Source organism: Mastigoproctus giganteus, chromosome 12 (genome assembly GCF_048544385.1).
Source record: "Mastigoproctus giganteus isolate SK-2022 chromosome 12, ASM4854438v1, whole genome shotgun sequence".
NCBI lineage: Eukaryota > Metazoa > Arthropoda > Arachnida > Uropygi > Thelyphonidae > Mastigoproctus > Mastigoproctus giganteus.
The window spans coordinates 98,870,534-98,888,523 of NC_143586.1; the positions used below are offsets into that span (position 1 = coordinate 98,870,534).

At 39.3% G+C, this 17,990-nt stretch overlaps 1 protein-coding gene across 1 annotated transcript in view; it reads left to right on the plus strand.

The window, feature by feature from the left end:
* Nucleotides 1-17,990, plus strand: part of LOC150077294 (condensin-2 complex subunit H2-like) — a 482,911-nt gene that overhangs the window by 310,693 nt on the left and 154,228 nt on the right. The window contains exon 11 of the mRNA XM_090385846.1: nt 4,331-4,397. Within this exon, the coding sequence (XP_090241972.1) occupies nt 4,331-4,397 (67 nt within the window). The remainder of the gene's footprint in view (nt 1-4,330; nt 4,398-17,990) is intronic.

Consider the following 17,990-nt stretch of genomic DNA (forward strand, 5'->3'; position numbering starts at 1 on the left):
TTATTGGATGATTGTTTTCTACAACTGCATGTACAAGGAATAATCTTTATCTGATTATCAGCAGTCATTATTCATGCATTAAGAATCTGCAGGTAAAGGGACAACTAGGTGACAGTAATCAGTGTGCTGACGTGAGATTTACTTAAAGATGTTAACTACCATCAAGGGTAAAGGAAAGGGTTTTTGCATTCAGAAAGGTGACTAAAGTGGTCTCAGATAGTTTTTGAATTCTAAACAGAAGAACCAACTGATGCTGTTACTAATAGTAAATTCTAAATGGGAAACATTCAAGGAAGTAATCTTGGAAGCTACTAGGCTTTTCTTGCCAACTAAGAAATACTGTTCAAGGTTTGGCCTAAATAGATGAACTAATGAGACTCGTGGCAGAGAAGGAAAATGCATGGGATACATAAAAATTATCAGGCAACATAGAAGCCTATGGTAGATATAAGCTAGTGTGTAATCAAGTTACAAACAGGGTTGGCACCTCCATATCCGGTTGGGAAGGAGCAGCCGTGCGTAGCACACGCTTCTTGATTAGACTGGGGTTCAAGCCCGTCACCACCAAATACGGAGGATGTGGAAAGGTCAGGGAATGACCACCACATATCCCGGAGCAATATGGCCTTAGTTGCTAATGCTCCTAAAAACCAAAAAAACAAAAACAACAACAACAACAAACAGGGTTAGGCAAGTAAAGGCAGATTATGAGAAATCTTTGGAAAAGGATGCAAAGAAAAACAGCAAAGACTTCTTTACTTATTTAAACTCTAGAAAGAAGGGGATGGATCAGATCGGTCCACTTGATATTGATGATTTGACAGTTGATGACCTGCTGAGGTAGCAGACAAACTGATTGAGTATTTTGCATCTACATTGACATATGAGAAGTTATTTAGGGATGGGAATGCCAGAATTTTATCAAACTCTAACAGGGAGCTAAATAATTTTGTAATAACTGAGAGCAAAGTGGAGCTGAAATTGTTGAAGTTAAACATAAGAAAGGCACCTGTGGGGGATGGGATCTATCGAGTTATATTGAAGGAGGCAGGAAAGGAATTAAGCAAATCCTTAGCCATAATTATGATAGCATCACTGGATTTAGGGGAGGTCCCAATAGACTGGAGATGTACAAATGTATCTCCTATTCACAAAGGGGAATCAAAGGGTGACATGACTAATTACAGACCTGTTAATTTAATTTCTGTTCCGGGGAAAATAATGCTTAAAGAAGCATTGCACGATAATCTAACAAGACTGCAGTTATAGTTCAGACACAGCATGGGTTTGTTAAGGGGAAGCCTTGTCTGATCAATTTGATTGGATACTATAATGTGATCACAAAGGAACTGGAATCAAAAAATAATTTTGATATAATATACTTGGATTTCAGAAAAGCTTTTGATACTGTTGCACATGGAAGACTACTGTACAAACTGGAGTAGTATGAGAACACAGAGAGTGGTATTCAATGGACACTTCTCTTCATGGTCTAATGACAAGTGTTGGGGTCATTGTTGTTTTCTATATTTATCAGTGATATTGATGAAAGTATATCAGGCTTAATGTCCAAGTTTGCAGATGAGGCAATGGTTGGCAGGGTTGTTAACGACAGTAATGACAGTACACTACTGCAACAGGAACCATAAAAGTTTGGCAGATGGCCTGAGACGTGGTAATATTAAACTTCCAACTGAAGCTTAACATTGACAAATACAAAATACTGCATATATGTAGCAGTAACCCCAGAGTAAAGTGCTGAGGGTAGTGGATAATGAAAAAGACCTGGGAGCCATTGTGCAGTCAGGTATGAAGTTTTCTGAACTTTGCAGACAGGCTGCCAGAACTGCTCATGAGCTGGTCAATGATATACAGAAATTTTGCTAGCAGGGATATGGAATGATTAACCCTTTCTATAAGGCAATGGTCAGGCCACACCTTGTGTACTGCATACAGGTCTGGAAGCCTCATTTTAGGAAAGATATAGAATTGCTGGAATTGAGTACAGAGAAGGGCAACAAGATTGTTGAGAGGAACAAAGGGTTGCTCTTACCAAGAAAGGCTAAAGTTCTGATTGAGGTGTATAAGGCCTTGAATCAGAGCCAGAACTACAGTGGGCTGAACTGGGCACCAGCCCCGAGCGCAGCATTTTAAGGGTGTACTTGACTAGTTATGCAGTTTAAAATTGCTTCAGTTTTGATTTAATAACAGTCTGACTTCTATTTAACAAACTTGTTTATAGCAAATTACATTTAAAATAGTGTACATTTAAAATAGTTACATTTAAAATTTAAAAGAAAAAATTTCCAAATTACAGACAGATTACAGATGGCTTAACGTTGTACACACTGTTCTTCTGGCCTTTAGGCAATTAGAAAGCGTGGATTAAGGGTTAAAGGGATTACCGTTCCACAATGTAATGTGCAGTCACCTATCCAATATACCGAGAAGTCGTGCTAGTCATCTGCTTTCCATAGCCAGTCAGAAGATTAAGGAATATTCCCAAAACAGATAATAGCCTCTGGTCAACCTTTGTTGCGGTTTCCCTTTACTCCGGAAAGTAGTCATCTGTTTTTTGAGAGTAGTGAGTGACCCCTGACTTTCAGTTAATTTCTCCTGTCTATGTTTACATGGTCACAGAGCTGAATATCTGAATGATTCTGATATTTTTGACAGTATTCAAACAACTAGTGTGAGTATCAACGTTGAGTGGGGGGAAATGAGGGCAACTAAGTTTAAGTATCCTTTTCGAAGATGAATTGTTGGCAGATTTTGAAACTCTGCATCGAGGACTTCACCATGAAGAAAATGTTCCTGTTAAAATAAATGTGAACATCTATTTTTATGATCGATGTACACTAAAATCAGCATACAACAAAAGACTTTGACTTACAGAAGGCTGCTTCTGACTTTGCATTAAAATACAACAAAGATTTAAATGCATCAGATATTTCAACAGAAATTGAAAATTTCAAAAATCATGTTTTATCAATTCTGCAGGAAATCAAATCTGTAACCCATTTTCAACTTCTCCAATTCATTCATGAGTATTAGCATTAGTAGAGGTATATGATGCAAGAAAGCAAGCTTATACAGCATCAGGCAAAAAAAAAAAAGAAAAGAAAAGAAAACACTTCCCATTTCACCCATTCAGTCACTCTAAATATTTGTCTAGTTTTTCCCTGAATTTATTTAAGCTATCAACTTCCACGATGACAGGTGATATTGTCTAATTATTGTAAAAAATTATAAACATTCTAGGTTACAAAACTAAAAAAAAAATTTTATTTTATGCTCAAATATCTTTAAAAAATTCAGTCCTGCACCATTTTGAACCACCATTTTGAACCAGCTTTGTATTACTTCAGTAGGTCCCTAGTTGGTTATTAGACACATCAGGATGAAACAGCAGGTCATTTTAGGGTCAAGAGATAGCAGTGAAAGAGTTTAAATAATTGACAGGTGACTTGGAATTAAAGAATTTATAAAAGCATATAGTAGCCGACCAGGCTAGCCGAGTGGGTAAAGTACCTGCCCGGCAACCCAAAGGTCGCGGGTTCGATTCCCGCCTCGGGCTTGGATCAAAGTACTGCAAAAAAAACCTTGGGAGGTGCAATATGGCCACAGAAGCCGATGCGCCAACAACTACCAAATCAAAAAAAAAAAAAAAAAAAGCATATAGTTTTTGTTATGTTTGTTATTTGTTATAAAAATGTCTCTGGTTAAAAGTATAGGATACTGTAGGAGAGTTATGCTTATAATCCAATTCCAGTGGTGAACAAAGGTTAAATTTACATAATTAAACTTGAGAAGGACGTTACATGAGTACTACTAAGTAAAAAAAGATTTAAAATAAAACACTTTTCACATGAAGTATTTTAATTAGTTTATTTATACAAAGGATACTTGAAATATAACCAGTTTTATTTAGTTATTGGGATTTTTCTGGGTCTAATTGTACTAATTGTCCTTTGCATACCAATAACTTAATTAAAATACTCCACATGGAAAAGTGTCTTATTTTAAATCTTTCTTAAATAGTCAAATTTCAAAACTTAGAAGGGATCTTATAATCACTCCATATTTAAAGATAGATGTTAATTATTTGTAGCTTATAATTTTATAAAAGCAATTTTAAAAACATCTATTTAAAAATATTGTTATTAAATTTTGTGAAAAGTGGGAACCTTTTTTTTTTTTTAAGTTTTAGTAATCAAGTGCCCATTATAATTCATGTTTGAAACCCAGATACAGTTTATTTACATTTTTTTATAAACAGGTATTGCTTAGGTTTATAATTTTTTTTTACACTATCCTACATTATTTACAGAAAGAAAAGAAAAATGCTCTTCACCCTGAGAATATTAAAGAGATGGAAGAAGACAGATTTTCTAAGGGTACTTAGTATTTTTTGCTTTGCTTCTGTGTTAATTTCATACAAAAAAATACACCTTACCCTGCTTTAGTTGCGTGTTATCGTAGTCACTACAAAAGTGTTAGCAACATTTCAAATGTTTTAAATCAGCATCTTTATTATTTTGTGGATTTTGGGGGGGGGGGTTACAACCTGAATTCATAAGAGGGACCTAGCATCCATCTCAGAATAAAGAGTATACTGAGACAATGCACGACATATGTTATATGGTTTTTTTTTTTTGTTTGTTTGTTTTTCTTTTTTTTCTTTTTTTTTTTTTTTTTTTTCATTTTAATCAAATATCTGTGTTTAATGAATGCTATTTCATTAAAAATATTGTTAGTTGATCAATAATATGAACTGGAAGGAAGAGAGAGTAATCATATCATACCCCTCCCCAAGTGAAAATTTCACTGTCACTAAAAGTCAAGTAAAAAGCCATCTATTAACTTTGTGTACAAGTAATAGTAGCTATTTCTGTATTTACAATTGCAACACAAGCATTGCTATAAACTTTAGTGAATTAATTTTACACATGAAAATTGTGTGCTTATAAACTGTAACCATTTGAAGAAATGGTTGCAGTTTACACAATAAAATTTATTCAATAACCAATTTATGTGATTTAATTAGTTTATTCATACTTTACATTAATTCTTCATGAACAACTAAATAACATCCCCTGAACACATGGTAACAATGATTAATTAAAGGTGGCAAGGGATTTCAGAAAGAGTAATGAGTTTATGATAATAGCTAGAAAAAAAACAGGAACAGGAAATTAATCACAATTATTGCAAGTTATTGAGCTAATAGTACTATCAACTAGTTAAAAAATATATAGATTTGTGTACTAAAAAAGACAGACCTAACATGTTTATATACTAATGCTAGAGTTATAGCTGATATATTCAAAGTTCTGGTTAAATCAATTAATGGTGATATACAATAGCAATACATCAGAAAAATGGTGTCATTCCGTATATGTTGGTCAGCTAATTTGAATATGGTAAATACAATGTGAATGAGATAGACAGATACAACAGGAGGTGAGTAGGCACTATGATTTTAATTGCCACACAGATAAGCATATATCCAATAGATGAGAACTGTTGAGATATTATTGACTCAGTCTAGTGTGGCATAAATGATGAGAAAGCAAAACTAAAATATGGGTTGTACTATAGACCAAATAAGTGTGGTGACTACAATAACAATTTTTGCAGACAGTTGGAGTGGGCAAGCAGCAGATACAAAATGTATTTTCATTGGAGAATTTCCCAGAGATATACTCTGGGACTTTTGGGTGTGGCACTGTTGCAGTATATTTCTTGATTGATTAGATGACAGTTTCTTATTAAAATTGTCAAAGATACCATGGGGGGGGGGGGGTATTGCTGATCCCATTTCTAACAAGGATTCAACCATTATTGAGAAAATTTAAATAGCATCAATGTGGGACATGCATTTCAAATGATAAATGTTGCCAAGGGTAAAGGGAAAGGTTTTAATTTTTGCAAAGAAAATAATAATGGCTTTGGGCATTGTTTAACTTCAGTTCAATAGAACAGTTATTGAATGTAACAAGTACAAATGACAAATAAGAACTGTTCAAAGCAGTTACACTATAAGCGGTCCTTTTTTTTTTTTAGTGTTATTATTCTTGGCTTAGAACAAAATGGATAACTGCTGAGCTAAATTGAAGTCAGTAACAGAAGAGAAAGTCGTATGAGTGATTGCAAGTTACCAAGACATTCCGAACACAGTGCAACTATAATTAATCTGTAATAAAGTTAGCATTCGCATTAGTTGAGGCATATAATGCAGAAAAGCAAGCTTATATAGCATCAGTCAAATAAAAATAATAAAAAACCTTCTCTTTTCACCCATCTATTCATGGCAGATGCTTGTCTGTTTCTGCCTTGACCTTATTTAAGTTGTAATCCTACACTACGACAGATGGAATTTTGTTCCCACTGGCTAAAGCCAAATTTCCACACATCTATTCTACAATTGCTTTTCCTCAATTTGATGTCCCATGAGGTGAGTAATCTGAGCAACAGAAAAAATCCAAATTGAGCTTGCTCAAACCATTCAAGTCTTTATGCACCTCAATCAGATCACCTTGCAGGTGCCTAGTCTCCAGATGCTGCAATTGGCATAACTTAAGCCTTTCTTAGTAACATGAACCCTTTGTTGCACTCACCAGTCTCGTTGTTCTTCTCAGCATTTGTTCCAGCAGCTCTACATCCTTCCTAAAATGAGACCTCCAGACCTGAATGCAGTATTCAATGTGTGGCCTGACCACAGCCTTATACAAGTGGACAATTAACTCATTATTCCTGCTAGCAAAATTCCTGTATATCATTGACGAGCTACTCTTGCAGGCTGTCTGCACTGCTCAGAAAATTTAATATCTGACTGCACAATTTAATTACATATTACTGCACAATACATATTACTTAATTACACAATACTACACAATACACAATACATATACTTAATTACATATTACTGCACAATATATTACATATCTGAATGCACAATTGCTTTTTTCATTCTCCACTACTCTGAGTGTAGTACCACACAATTGGTAGGTACATTACTCTGGGGTTGCTGCTTCCCATATGCAGTACTTTTCATTTGTCAATGTTAAAATTCAATTGCCATCTGCTCTCAGCCCATCTGCTCAACTTTTCTAGATCCTGTTGCAGTAGTGTACTGTTATTACTGTGACAAATGGGCCTGGAGTACTGGGGTCCATAGTTTAACAGATATTTATTTAAAGTATACCCAGTAAAATAAAATAAAATAAAATAAAATAAAATAAAATAAAATAAAATATTTTTATTTTATTTTACTGGGTATACTTTAAATAAATATCTGTTATTACTGTAACGTATCAACAACAAACTTGGACATTAACCATAGTATTCCTTCATCTACTTCATCTACTGTACTGTTATTACTGTCATTAAGAACCTGCCAACCTTCGTATCAACGGCAAACTTGGACATTAACCACACAATTGGTACATTACTCTGGGGTTGCTGCTACCCATATGCAGTACTTTACATTTGTAAAACCTCTCGACGTGGGCACCTGTAAGTGGTGAGGGGACCTCCCAGTGACGCTGCTGGACTTCCAGACTAGCATCACTGGGATCCAACGCCCACAGCCCAGGTTCCAGGCTTACATCAATGGAATCCAGCATGTTTGCTGTGCGCTGCGACCCGTGGACATTCGGAAAGGGGGATCCTGGTGGTTGAGGGGCCCAGCTTCAATACACCACTTTGGCCCCTGCTTCGACAAGACGGGTGGTCCTGGAAGGCCCGGCTAGAATCAATCGGCTAGTAGGCTCGCCTGCGAGGGTCAACCGTGTCAATGCCACACCCCTACCCTCATGGTCCGAGGGACAGGATTCAGGCTGGCGGCGGTGCGGTATAGTGTCTGGGTAGCCCTGGCGTTCCACTCCCGAGCGCATTTATTGCATGCCGGATAGTGGGCGTCCCTTTGGGCTCCATGGTGGGTGGGGAGCCCGGGCACTGAACAACTTAAAAACTATATGAATCCTGATAAACTTACTTCTTCAGGGGCCCCAACCCAGTCCCTATCTGAAAATACAGACGGAGAGGCAGATAGCATTATTGTTACAAAGAGGCAGCGAACAGAAATATCATCAGGGCCTGTTCCAAGATTTTTAATTATTCATTCTACCACAGAAAAACCGATTGGCAAAATGTCGCCCTTCTTCATACAGAAAGGGTTAGATGGGTTAGCAGGGTCACCCAAATCGGTTAAGAGGCTCCATTCTGGAGACCTCTTAATTGAAACCAAAACTGACAGGCAGTCTGAGCAGCTACTCCGTGCAACATCAATCGGAGGAATACCCATAACAGTAACACCACATAGAACACTAAACTCATCGAGAGGTGTCATTTCGGAATGGGACCTTCTTGACGTAACCGAGGAGGAAATCTGCTTGGAACTGAAACCTCAGGGAGTTATAGCCATCAAGAGAATTAGTGCACGTAGGGATGGGAAACTTGTTAAAACCAGGAGTGTTATCCTGACTTTTAACTCTCCCAAACCTCCTGATGAGATTAAAGCTGGCTACATCAACTGTCCAGTGCGTCCATATGTTCCAAACCCTTTACGGTGCTTTAAATGCCAGAAATATGGACATTCTCAAATGGCCTGCCGTGGAGTCCTTGCATGCGCTCGATGTGGTGCAAAGGACCACGAAACAACAGCATGTTCAGCCGAAAAACCCACCTGTATTAATTGTGAAGGCGAACACCCGGCCTATTCACGAGCATGTCAGAGGTGGAAAGAAGAAAAAGAAATTCAACGGCTGAAGGCAGAGCTAAACATATCGTACCAGGAGGCAAGGAAAGCAGTGAAACCTCTCAACATCAAAAAACCTACCTACGCCCAGAAGGTAGCAGGGAGGTGTTCCAGCTCCCTGCTACCTTCTGGGCAGCAGGGAGGTGTTCCATTGGAACTCAGACGGACATGTCCATCCCTCCAAAAGAATCATTTACTCCCATCGCACGTTATCTCTTAAGCTCCCAAAAACCTGCACAGAAGGACCAATCAGCTGCCACTCCTATATCAGTACCTCCTAATGCTCCACAAATAATAAAAGCAATCACGAAAGAAAAGAATAAGAAAGGTGAAATACCACCTACAACCCAAGAAAACATGGATGTAGAGCAGAAGGAGGTACAAGAAGACTCAGTTTTGGAGCTCTTTGCTGAGGAGGAAATGGACACTGGACAGCGTCCGTACTTCCCCAGGAAGGATAAATCCAAACTGAAAAAGGTAAGCCCTCAGCACCTCGGAAGCCGCCTGATGGACCCACCAAGCCAAAATAATGGCTAAATTCCTACAGTGGAACTGTCGTGGATTCCGGCGAAACAATGATGACATCAAGGCCCTTCTGCAAAAGCATGAGCCAGTCTGCTTTTGCTTACAAGAGACATACTTGAAGGCAAATGAAAACCCTTCGCTTCGTAACACTACTATCATTCGAAAGGACAGAACTGACAATGGACCTGCTCATGGGGGTGTTGCTATAATTCTGGGCAACCATACCCGATATCAAACTATTGCGCTCACCACCAACATAGAAGCTGTAGCGGTTCGCCTTACGGTAGGGTTCTTAATAACAGTCTGTTCAGTATATTTGCCACCTGGGGCTGATATCTCCCAGAGAGACCTTGATGATCTCATTGTGCAGCTGCCTACGCCTGTCTTACTCCTGGGCGACTTCAATGGACATAACACCCTGTGGGGTAGTGCAAACGTTAATGGAAGGGGACGTGTCATAGAGCATGTGCTCAATGACAATGACCTATCCCTTCTAAATGTGGGAACTAACACCTTTTTTCACATGCCTACCCGTACGTTCTCTGCTATTGACCACTCTATATGTTCCCCCTCTCTCCTTCCTTCAATCACTTGGGAGGTAGAGGAGAATCTTTATGGGAGTGATCACTTCCCCGTGATAACCAGCCTACTTAAAGTGACACCATGTTCACCTTTTAGGTTACCATGATGGAAGATTGATCAGGCTGACTGGAACACCTTTCAACACCTGGTAGACTTTAACATCAGTACAGTCAGTCTGGAGCCTATCAATGACGCAGTGGTGTACATCACAGAAAGCATTGTCCATGCAGCTGCAGCTACAATTCCGAAAACATCTACCCGGTTTCCGCCATTTCCAAAACCTTGGTGGAATACTGAATGCACAGCAGCAAAAAAGGCACAAAATAAAGCTTGGGGGATATTCCGACGATATCCTACCACAGGCAATCTCTTAGCCTTCAAACGTGCACGCGCGAAAGCGCGATATATTCGTCGTCAGAGCCAAAATGAATCTTGGGTCCGCTTTACATCCACCATTACCCAGTCAACCAGCAGTAAAGCTATATGGGACAAAATCCGGAAAATGAAGGGTAAATATACATCAAACCCTTCATCGGTCCTGGAGTATAATGGATGCGTTATTGCAGATCCAACTGCAATAGCCAATGCACTTGGGGTCTAGAAGGTCTCATCCCTATAATGGGCCCTTTACCACAGAAGAGTTAGAAACAACTCTAACTCTTACCAAGGCAAGTGCTGCCGGACCAGATCTTATCCATTATGATATGATCAAACATCTGTCTGCAAAATCCATGGACCAACTGCTTTTTCTATATAACAGAATATTTCAAGAAGAGCAGTTTCCGGATTCCTGGCATAAGGCAATCGTGCTTGCCTTTCCTAAGCCAGGAAAGGATCCCAAAATCCCAACGAACTATCGTCCTATTGCTCTGACTAGCTGTCTGTGCAAAATTCTGGAGAAAATGGTTAATGCCCGCCTTATCTGGTATTTGGAGGCTAATGGGTTTCTCTCCAGATTTCAGTGCGGCTTCCGTAGGAATAGGTCAACTTTGGACCACTTAATCAGGCTCGAAACTTCCATTCGAGATGCCTTTTTAAAACGAGAACACCTGGTGTCAGTGTTCTTCGATATGGAAAAAGCGTATGACACAACTTGGAGATTTGGAATTTTAAAAGACCTCTACAGTATCGGCCTTAGAGGTAATCTCCCCAATTTTATTAAAAACTTTTTATGTCACCGATCTTTCCAAGTCCGTGTAGGATCTACTCTCTCTCGCTCTTTTATCCAAGAGGAGGGAGTACCTCAAGGATCCGTTTTAAGTGTTACGCTTTTTGCCATTAAAGTGAATTCCGTCACAGAACAACTTCCTCCAACTGTAAACTGTGCCCTGTATGTTGACGATTTTAGCATATTCTGTCATTCCTACAACATGAGGGTAATTGAGAGGCAACTGCAACATGCCATTGACCATTTGAACTCATGGGCAACGAATAACAGGTTCAAGTTCTCTGCACAAAAGACTGTTTGCATGCATTTTTGCAGAAAGCGCAATCTTCACCCTGAACCTGAACTGAGGCTTGGACAAAATGCAATCCCAGTAGTACCTGAGACTAGATTTTTGGGGCTTATATTCGATAAAAAGCTGACCTTTCTAGAACACATCCGTCAACTACGTGCGAAGTGCACGAGAGGTTTGAACATCCTACGTGCAATCTCCTCGCATTCCTGGGGCACTGATCGATGTACCCTTTTGCGCCTCTATCGTGCACTCGTACGATCTAAGTTAGATTACGGGTGCCAGGTATACACATCCTCTAGACTCAGCGTACTCCGATGGCTGGATCCCATCCACCATCAGGCGATCCATATTGCCACAGGAGCATTTCGAACTTCTGTCCATAGCCTCTATGTCGAAGCGAATGAGCCCTCGTTATCGCTTCGCAGGAAACAGTTGTCTCTACAGTAAGGTTTAAAAACTGAAATCCCTACCAGACCATCCGACGTGGACAACCGTTTTTGAGCCACGTTGGCAAAATCTGTACAACATTCGCCAGACTGCCAATCAACCATTTGGTATTCGTATCCAAAGGCTACTCAACGATTTGAACATCACATTAGACAACGTTGCCCCATCACCAGGGCAACCTTTTCCACCCTGGCATGCTCGTGTCCCAAACTGCAACTTCTCCCTTAACAATTGGAGAAAGGACAATACTTCGTCCACCGTCTACCTGCAGCTCTTTTTAGCTGATCGCTCTGAACATGCTGACTTCTTGCCCATCTACACAGATGGCTCGAGGTCAGAAATGTCTGTCGGATCTGCAGCTGTTTTCCCAGATAGTATCTGAGCAGATCTCCAACGAATGCAGTGTGTTCACTGCAGAGTTGCATGCGGTTGAGCTAGCCTTAGATCGCATACGAACCACCCACCACAAAAAATGTATTATATATACCGATTCTCTGAGTTCATTGCAGGCTTTATCATCGATGAGATTCAACCCTCATCCTGTCCTGACCCGGATACAGCAGAAGCTGCATTTTCTTGCACAATTCAAATTTGATGTTCGTTTCTGCTGGATCCCAGGCCACATTGGGATCTCAGGAAATGATTTGGCAGACACTGCAGCCAAATCAGCAAACCTATTTAACTCTTGCCTGTTAGTCCCCTATACAGACTACAGGCCGGTAATTCGAAAGAAACTGGTATCCCAATGGCAACACTCATGGCATGGACAGATTACAAACAAGTTATATGAGATTAAGCCTGTAATTGAACATTGGCAGTCTAGTCTGCGCAGGAACCGAAAAGAGGAAGTTGTTCTATCTCGACTCCGCATAGGACATTGTCACTTGACACACTGCTATTTGCTGAGGGCAGACGATCGTCCAATGTGCAGAAATTGTGACACCATTTTAACAGTCCGTCATATTTTAATTGAATGTCCGTCCTTTTATAATGACCGCCGTTTATGTTTTAGCCATCTGTCTGAACCTTATACACTCAGACAGGTTTTATCGGACAATGACAACGTGTCAGCTATTTTTAAGTTTTTACAACTTATTAATCTAACTAATTCTATCTAAAATATTTTTATCGTTTTATGCTATATGAACGTTTTAAATCATATATTAATTTACTATAATATACAAATAATTTTAATATTATAGTTTTATATTCTACATCCTTTTGACTTGGCGCATTATAGCCTTAGATGCTAATGCGCCATAAAACCCTAAAACAAACAAACAAACATTTGTCACTGTTAAAATTTAGTTGCCACCTCTCAGCCCATCAGCTTCACTTTTCTAGATCCTATTGCAGTAGTGTACTGTTATTACTGTCATTAACAACCTGCCAACCTTTGTATCAACGGGAAACTTGGACATTAACCATGGTATTCCTTCATCAATATCATTGAGAAATACACAAAACAGCAATGGGCCCAACACCAAACTCTGGCTCACTCTACTAATAATATTAGTCCATGAAGAGCAGTGTCCATTGATTACCACTCTCTCTCTTCTCCCACTCAACAATCCATTTATCCACAGCAGCAACATGCCTTTAATGCCATACTGCTCCAATTTGTACAGTAATCTTCCATGTGCAACAGTTTCAAAGTTATTTTTTTGCATCCAGTTCTTTGTGACCACATTGTAATATCCATGCTGTGTCTGACCTATAACTGCAGTCTTGTATAGATTATACTGCAGTGCTGCTTTAACCAGTGACTCCATTATTTTCCCTTGAACAGAAATTAAACTAACAGGTCTGTAATTATTCGTGTCACCTTTTGATTGCCCTTCTTGTGAATTGGCAACACATTTGCACATCTCCAGTCGATGGGGACCTCTCCTCAGTCCAAGGAAGCTTTCATAATTATGGCAATGGTTTCCTTACTTCCTTTGCTCTTGCCTTTAATATAACTTGATTGATTCCATCCATCCCGGGCCCCTTTCTTTATGTTCAACTTCGACAATTTCTTCTTCACTTTACTCTCAGTTCTGGTCTCCACCTTCCCTGCAGACTTCCTCATGTATGAATGTAGTTGCAAAATACTCATTCTGTTTGTGGGCTGCCTGAGTAGGATCATGAACAGTCGAATCATCGGTATCACGTGGACCAATCAGATTCATCCCCTTCTTTTTAGTGTTTACATAAGTAAAGAAGTCTTTACTGTTTTTCTTTGCATCCTTTGCCAAATATTTCTCATAATCTTTGGCAAAAGATGCTTAGTTGGGACAAAAAGCCTAGTAGCTTTTAAGATTAGTCTCTTGAATGCTTCCCATTTAGAATTTGCTGTTGGTAATATCATGAGTTGGTCCTATTGTACGGAATTCAAAAACCGTCTGAGACCCTTTACCTTAGTCACCTTTACGAAAGCAAAACCCTTCCCTTTACTCCTGATGCTAGTTAGATTTTTGAGTAAATCCCAAGTCAGCACACTGATGACCTAGTGCCACCTAGTGGTTCCTTTATCTGCAAATTCTTAATGAATGAAGAATCGCTACTGATAACCAGATCAAGAGTAATACTCCCTCTAGTTGCCTCTTGAACATGTGTAGAAAACATTCATCCAATAAATCTACAAAAGCCTCGCTAGTGTGTGAATGACCAATCCACAACTGGCAGTCTATATCTGGGAAGTTAAAATCCCCAATTATAAGACAATCTGATTTACTGGCCTACTCAATTTCTCTGTACAGTTGTTCATTGTACTCATAAGAGTCATTAGGCCTATAACACACTCCTACTTTCAATTTTTCTTTCCTAGTGCTTATGTCTCACCACACTGGCTCAGCGGCGTCTCTGTAGCCAGGTGGGCAGGAGCAGCAGTGCGTAGCACATGCTTCTTGATTAGACTGGGGTTTGAGCCCGTGAGCCACCAAATACAGAGGATGCGGAAAAGGGCAGGGAATGACCACCGCATATCCCCGGGGCAATATAGCCTTAGTTGTTAATGCTCCTAAAAACCAAATAACAAATAACTGGCTCAACTTTCTACTGGCCCCCCATGTCCTTATATTTTGTGTTTCTTAAATAGCAGCATAACCCCTCCTACCTTTATATCCTGTCTGTCTTTCTGTATGCATTGTACTCCCCAAATTCTAATTCTGCATTTGTCATATCTGTGTGACACCACGTCTCTGATACCAACAATATCTGCCTTTGTTGTGTTGACCAACAGCTGAAATTCAACAAATTTTAAAAAAAGTTAATCAGTAAAAAGTTAAAAAAAAAAAAAAAAAAAATTAATTAGAAAGTATGAAATGCTTAGGCAGACTTTGAAAAGACATTGGTAGAGAGGACAAGGAATAATAATAAAGAATTTTTTTGCATATATGAACACCAGAATAGTGGTTGTTGTCGAGGTGTGAAAATTAGTTAAAAACAAATGTTACAAAAAGTGGTAGTGACAATGAAAATTTAAAGTTACAATTCAATAACCAAAAATTATAATATTAGTAATTTTATATATCTAGGAAAGTATTTAATTAATATCAACACAGACCTGGAAATAACAATAGAATAAGTTAAGCAGTGAATATTGGAAGACAGTTGAGCAATAGACAAAATATGGTAGCTTGGCAACTTCCATATGATATTCCAACTTGAGAAACTGTCTTCTATTCTTATTTGATGATGAGCCTGAATATTTCTTCTAAAACAGGAGACAAGTTCATCACTGCTTACTTTCAAAGTCTCCCATACACTACAACATCCTTGATGATATTGGGTCCATCTCTGAAGTGCTTCTACTATTCAAATATCTTACTTCATGATAAAGCCTTTCGCCATATGCTTCAATAATAATTTCTGCAATCTCCAAGGGGGATTTCTTCAACAAAAGCAAAATTTTATAGATCATTGTTCAAAAAAAGCAGCATTCTAAAAACTGATGATATATGATTATTAATACATCAGCAACCAATAAAAATAAATCAAAAAAATAAATAAATAAATAAACCTACTTTAAAAAAATTCCAGATATTGTAGTTTACAAAACAAAAAATTTTTCCTATTTAATGATTAATATTTTTAACAAATTGAAATTTTTGATCATACCTTTTATTTATCATGGGGGTAGGGGAATCAATATCCATCTTATAAAATAAAGATAAAAAGCAATAGCAACCACTGGTGCTTTCAAATGGTAAGTGCATTTTATATATACAGGGTGATTCACTACCAGTGCGACAAACTTGCAGGAGGTGTAGGGGGCACAAAGACGAATCGGAATCACATAGCATTGCAAGGTCCGAAATGCCTTCGTCATGCGGAAGAGGATGTTGATCGGGAGGTCGCGTGAACAGCGATCCCACTGAAAATCAGCATTTGTGAACCAGTTCCCAAGGCAGTAGGATGGACGAGTATTCAAACGTTGAACTGGCCGACATGCACCTCGCGTATGGAGCTGCGGACTGTAATGGGCACGCCACTCTGCGCTTGTACCAGGAACGTTTCCTGCACAGGCGTGTTCCTCATCATACGATTTTAGCACATGTGCACAGAAGGTTACGTGAGACTGGTTGTTTCACGAGAGGTACCATGAATCGAGAGCGAACGATGAGGACGCCAGACAATGAGGAGAATGTCCTACAACGATTGGGTATTTCCCAATCCACTGTATGGAGGATACTGTCAACAAACCAAATGAGTTCATACCATCTGCAACGCGTCCAATCATTGGGGCCTGCGGATTATCCACTCCGGAGGACTTTTGCTACTTGGTTTCTTCAACAGAAACGGTTCGCAAATGCTGACTTCCAGTGTGATCGCTGTTCACGCGACCTCCCGTTCAACGTCCTCTACCGCATGACGAAGGCATTTCGGACCCTGCAATGCTATGTAATTCCGATTTGTCTTTGTGTCCCCTACACCTTCTGCAAGTTTGTTGCACTGGTAGTGAATCATCCTCTATATACAAATATATATATATATATATTTTTTTTTTTTTTTTCCACAATATTTAAATCAGATAGAGGTCTTCCTAATGCTTTGCTCAGCAAAATTAACAGAAAAAAAAGTTTTTTGTGAATATTTATAGTAAACACTGTCCCTGAGGGTGAAAATTTAATATAATAGGCAACCTGGCATGCAAATTCCAAGTATCCAATAGAAATTTATATACTACATTAGAGAGCTGCACATTATGCAAATTATTCATGCCTTTAAAAACACGGGTTATGACCACATCAATTCATTCCAGGTTTTTGGGTTGCTCAGTTGGATAGCCACATATCCAGTACTTGGGGGAGATAGCAAGTCATTGTCATTTAAATGATTCTTAGAGATGGCAAGCAGTTGGATGAATTGAAGCTAGACATTCACAGCTGGAGTTGGCACATTAGCTTAATGTGTCATCTTGGCACTATGGAAGCAGTCTTAGGAGCCAGAAACCATTACAAGAAGAGCTGGCCAAGGTCGCTTGGTGGCTACATCAACTAGAACAGACTGCTATTTGGCTCTAACAGCAAGGCAGAACCTTACGATGTCCTGTCATCAACTGTCTCTTGAAGTTGCTGTAGCTGCAGGTGAAAACATTTTCAACTGGAATTGAGCACTGTGTGCTCAATTCAAGTGGACTCTGTCCGAAGAAGCCAGTGATTTGTATCCCATTAACTCCAGATCATTACAGAGCTCATCGAAACTGATGCCATGAACATGTGACCTGGAGCCCTGACAAATGGTGTACAGTTATGATTCTCTGATGACTCCTGTTTTAGCTTACAGATTGTAGACGTTATTTAACCTGGGGACAGCAAGGAATGCAGTACCATCTCTCCAACATCAGAGAAAGGGACACTTATGGTGGAGGCAGTGTTCTCATGTAGGCAGAATAATGATCAGCGGCCCCCACCCATTCATGTTTATGATAGGGGTACCCTAACTGCACAGGTACCAAGAAGAGCTCCGCGAACCCTATATGCGACTTTTTAGGGGTGCTGTTGGCCCAGATTTTCTTTTCATGCCTGAAAATGCCACTGCACATAAAGCGAAAGTGGTGGAGGAATATCTTGAAACTGAAGATATCCAACAACTGCAATGGCCAGCACATGATCACTTGACTTAAATCCGATAAAATATGTGTGGGATGCCCTTGGAAATTACATTGCATGCAGATTTGGTGAGCTGAAGCCTGCACTGATGGGAGAATGGAATTTTTTGCCACAGAGTCT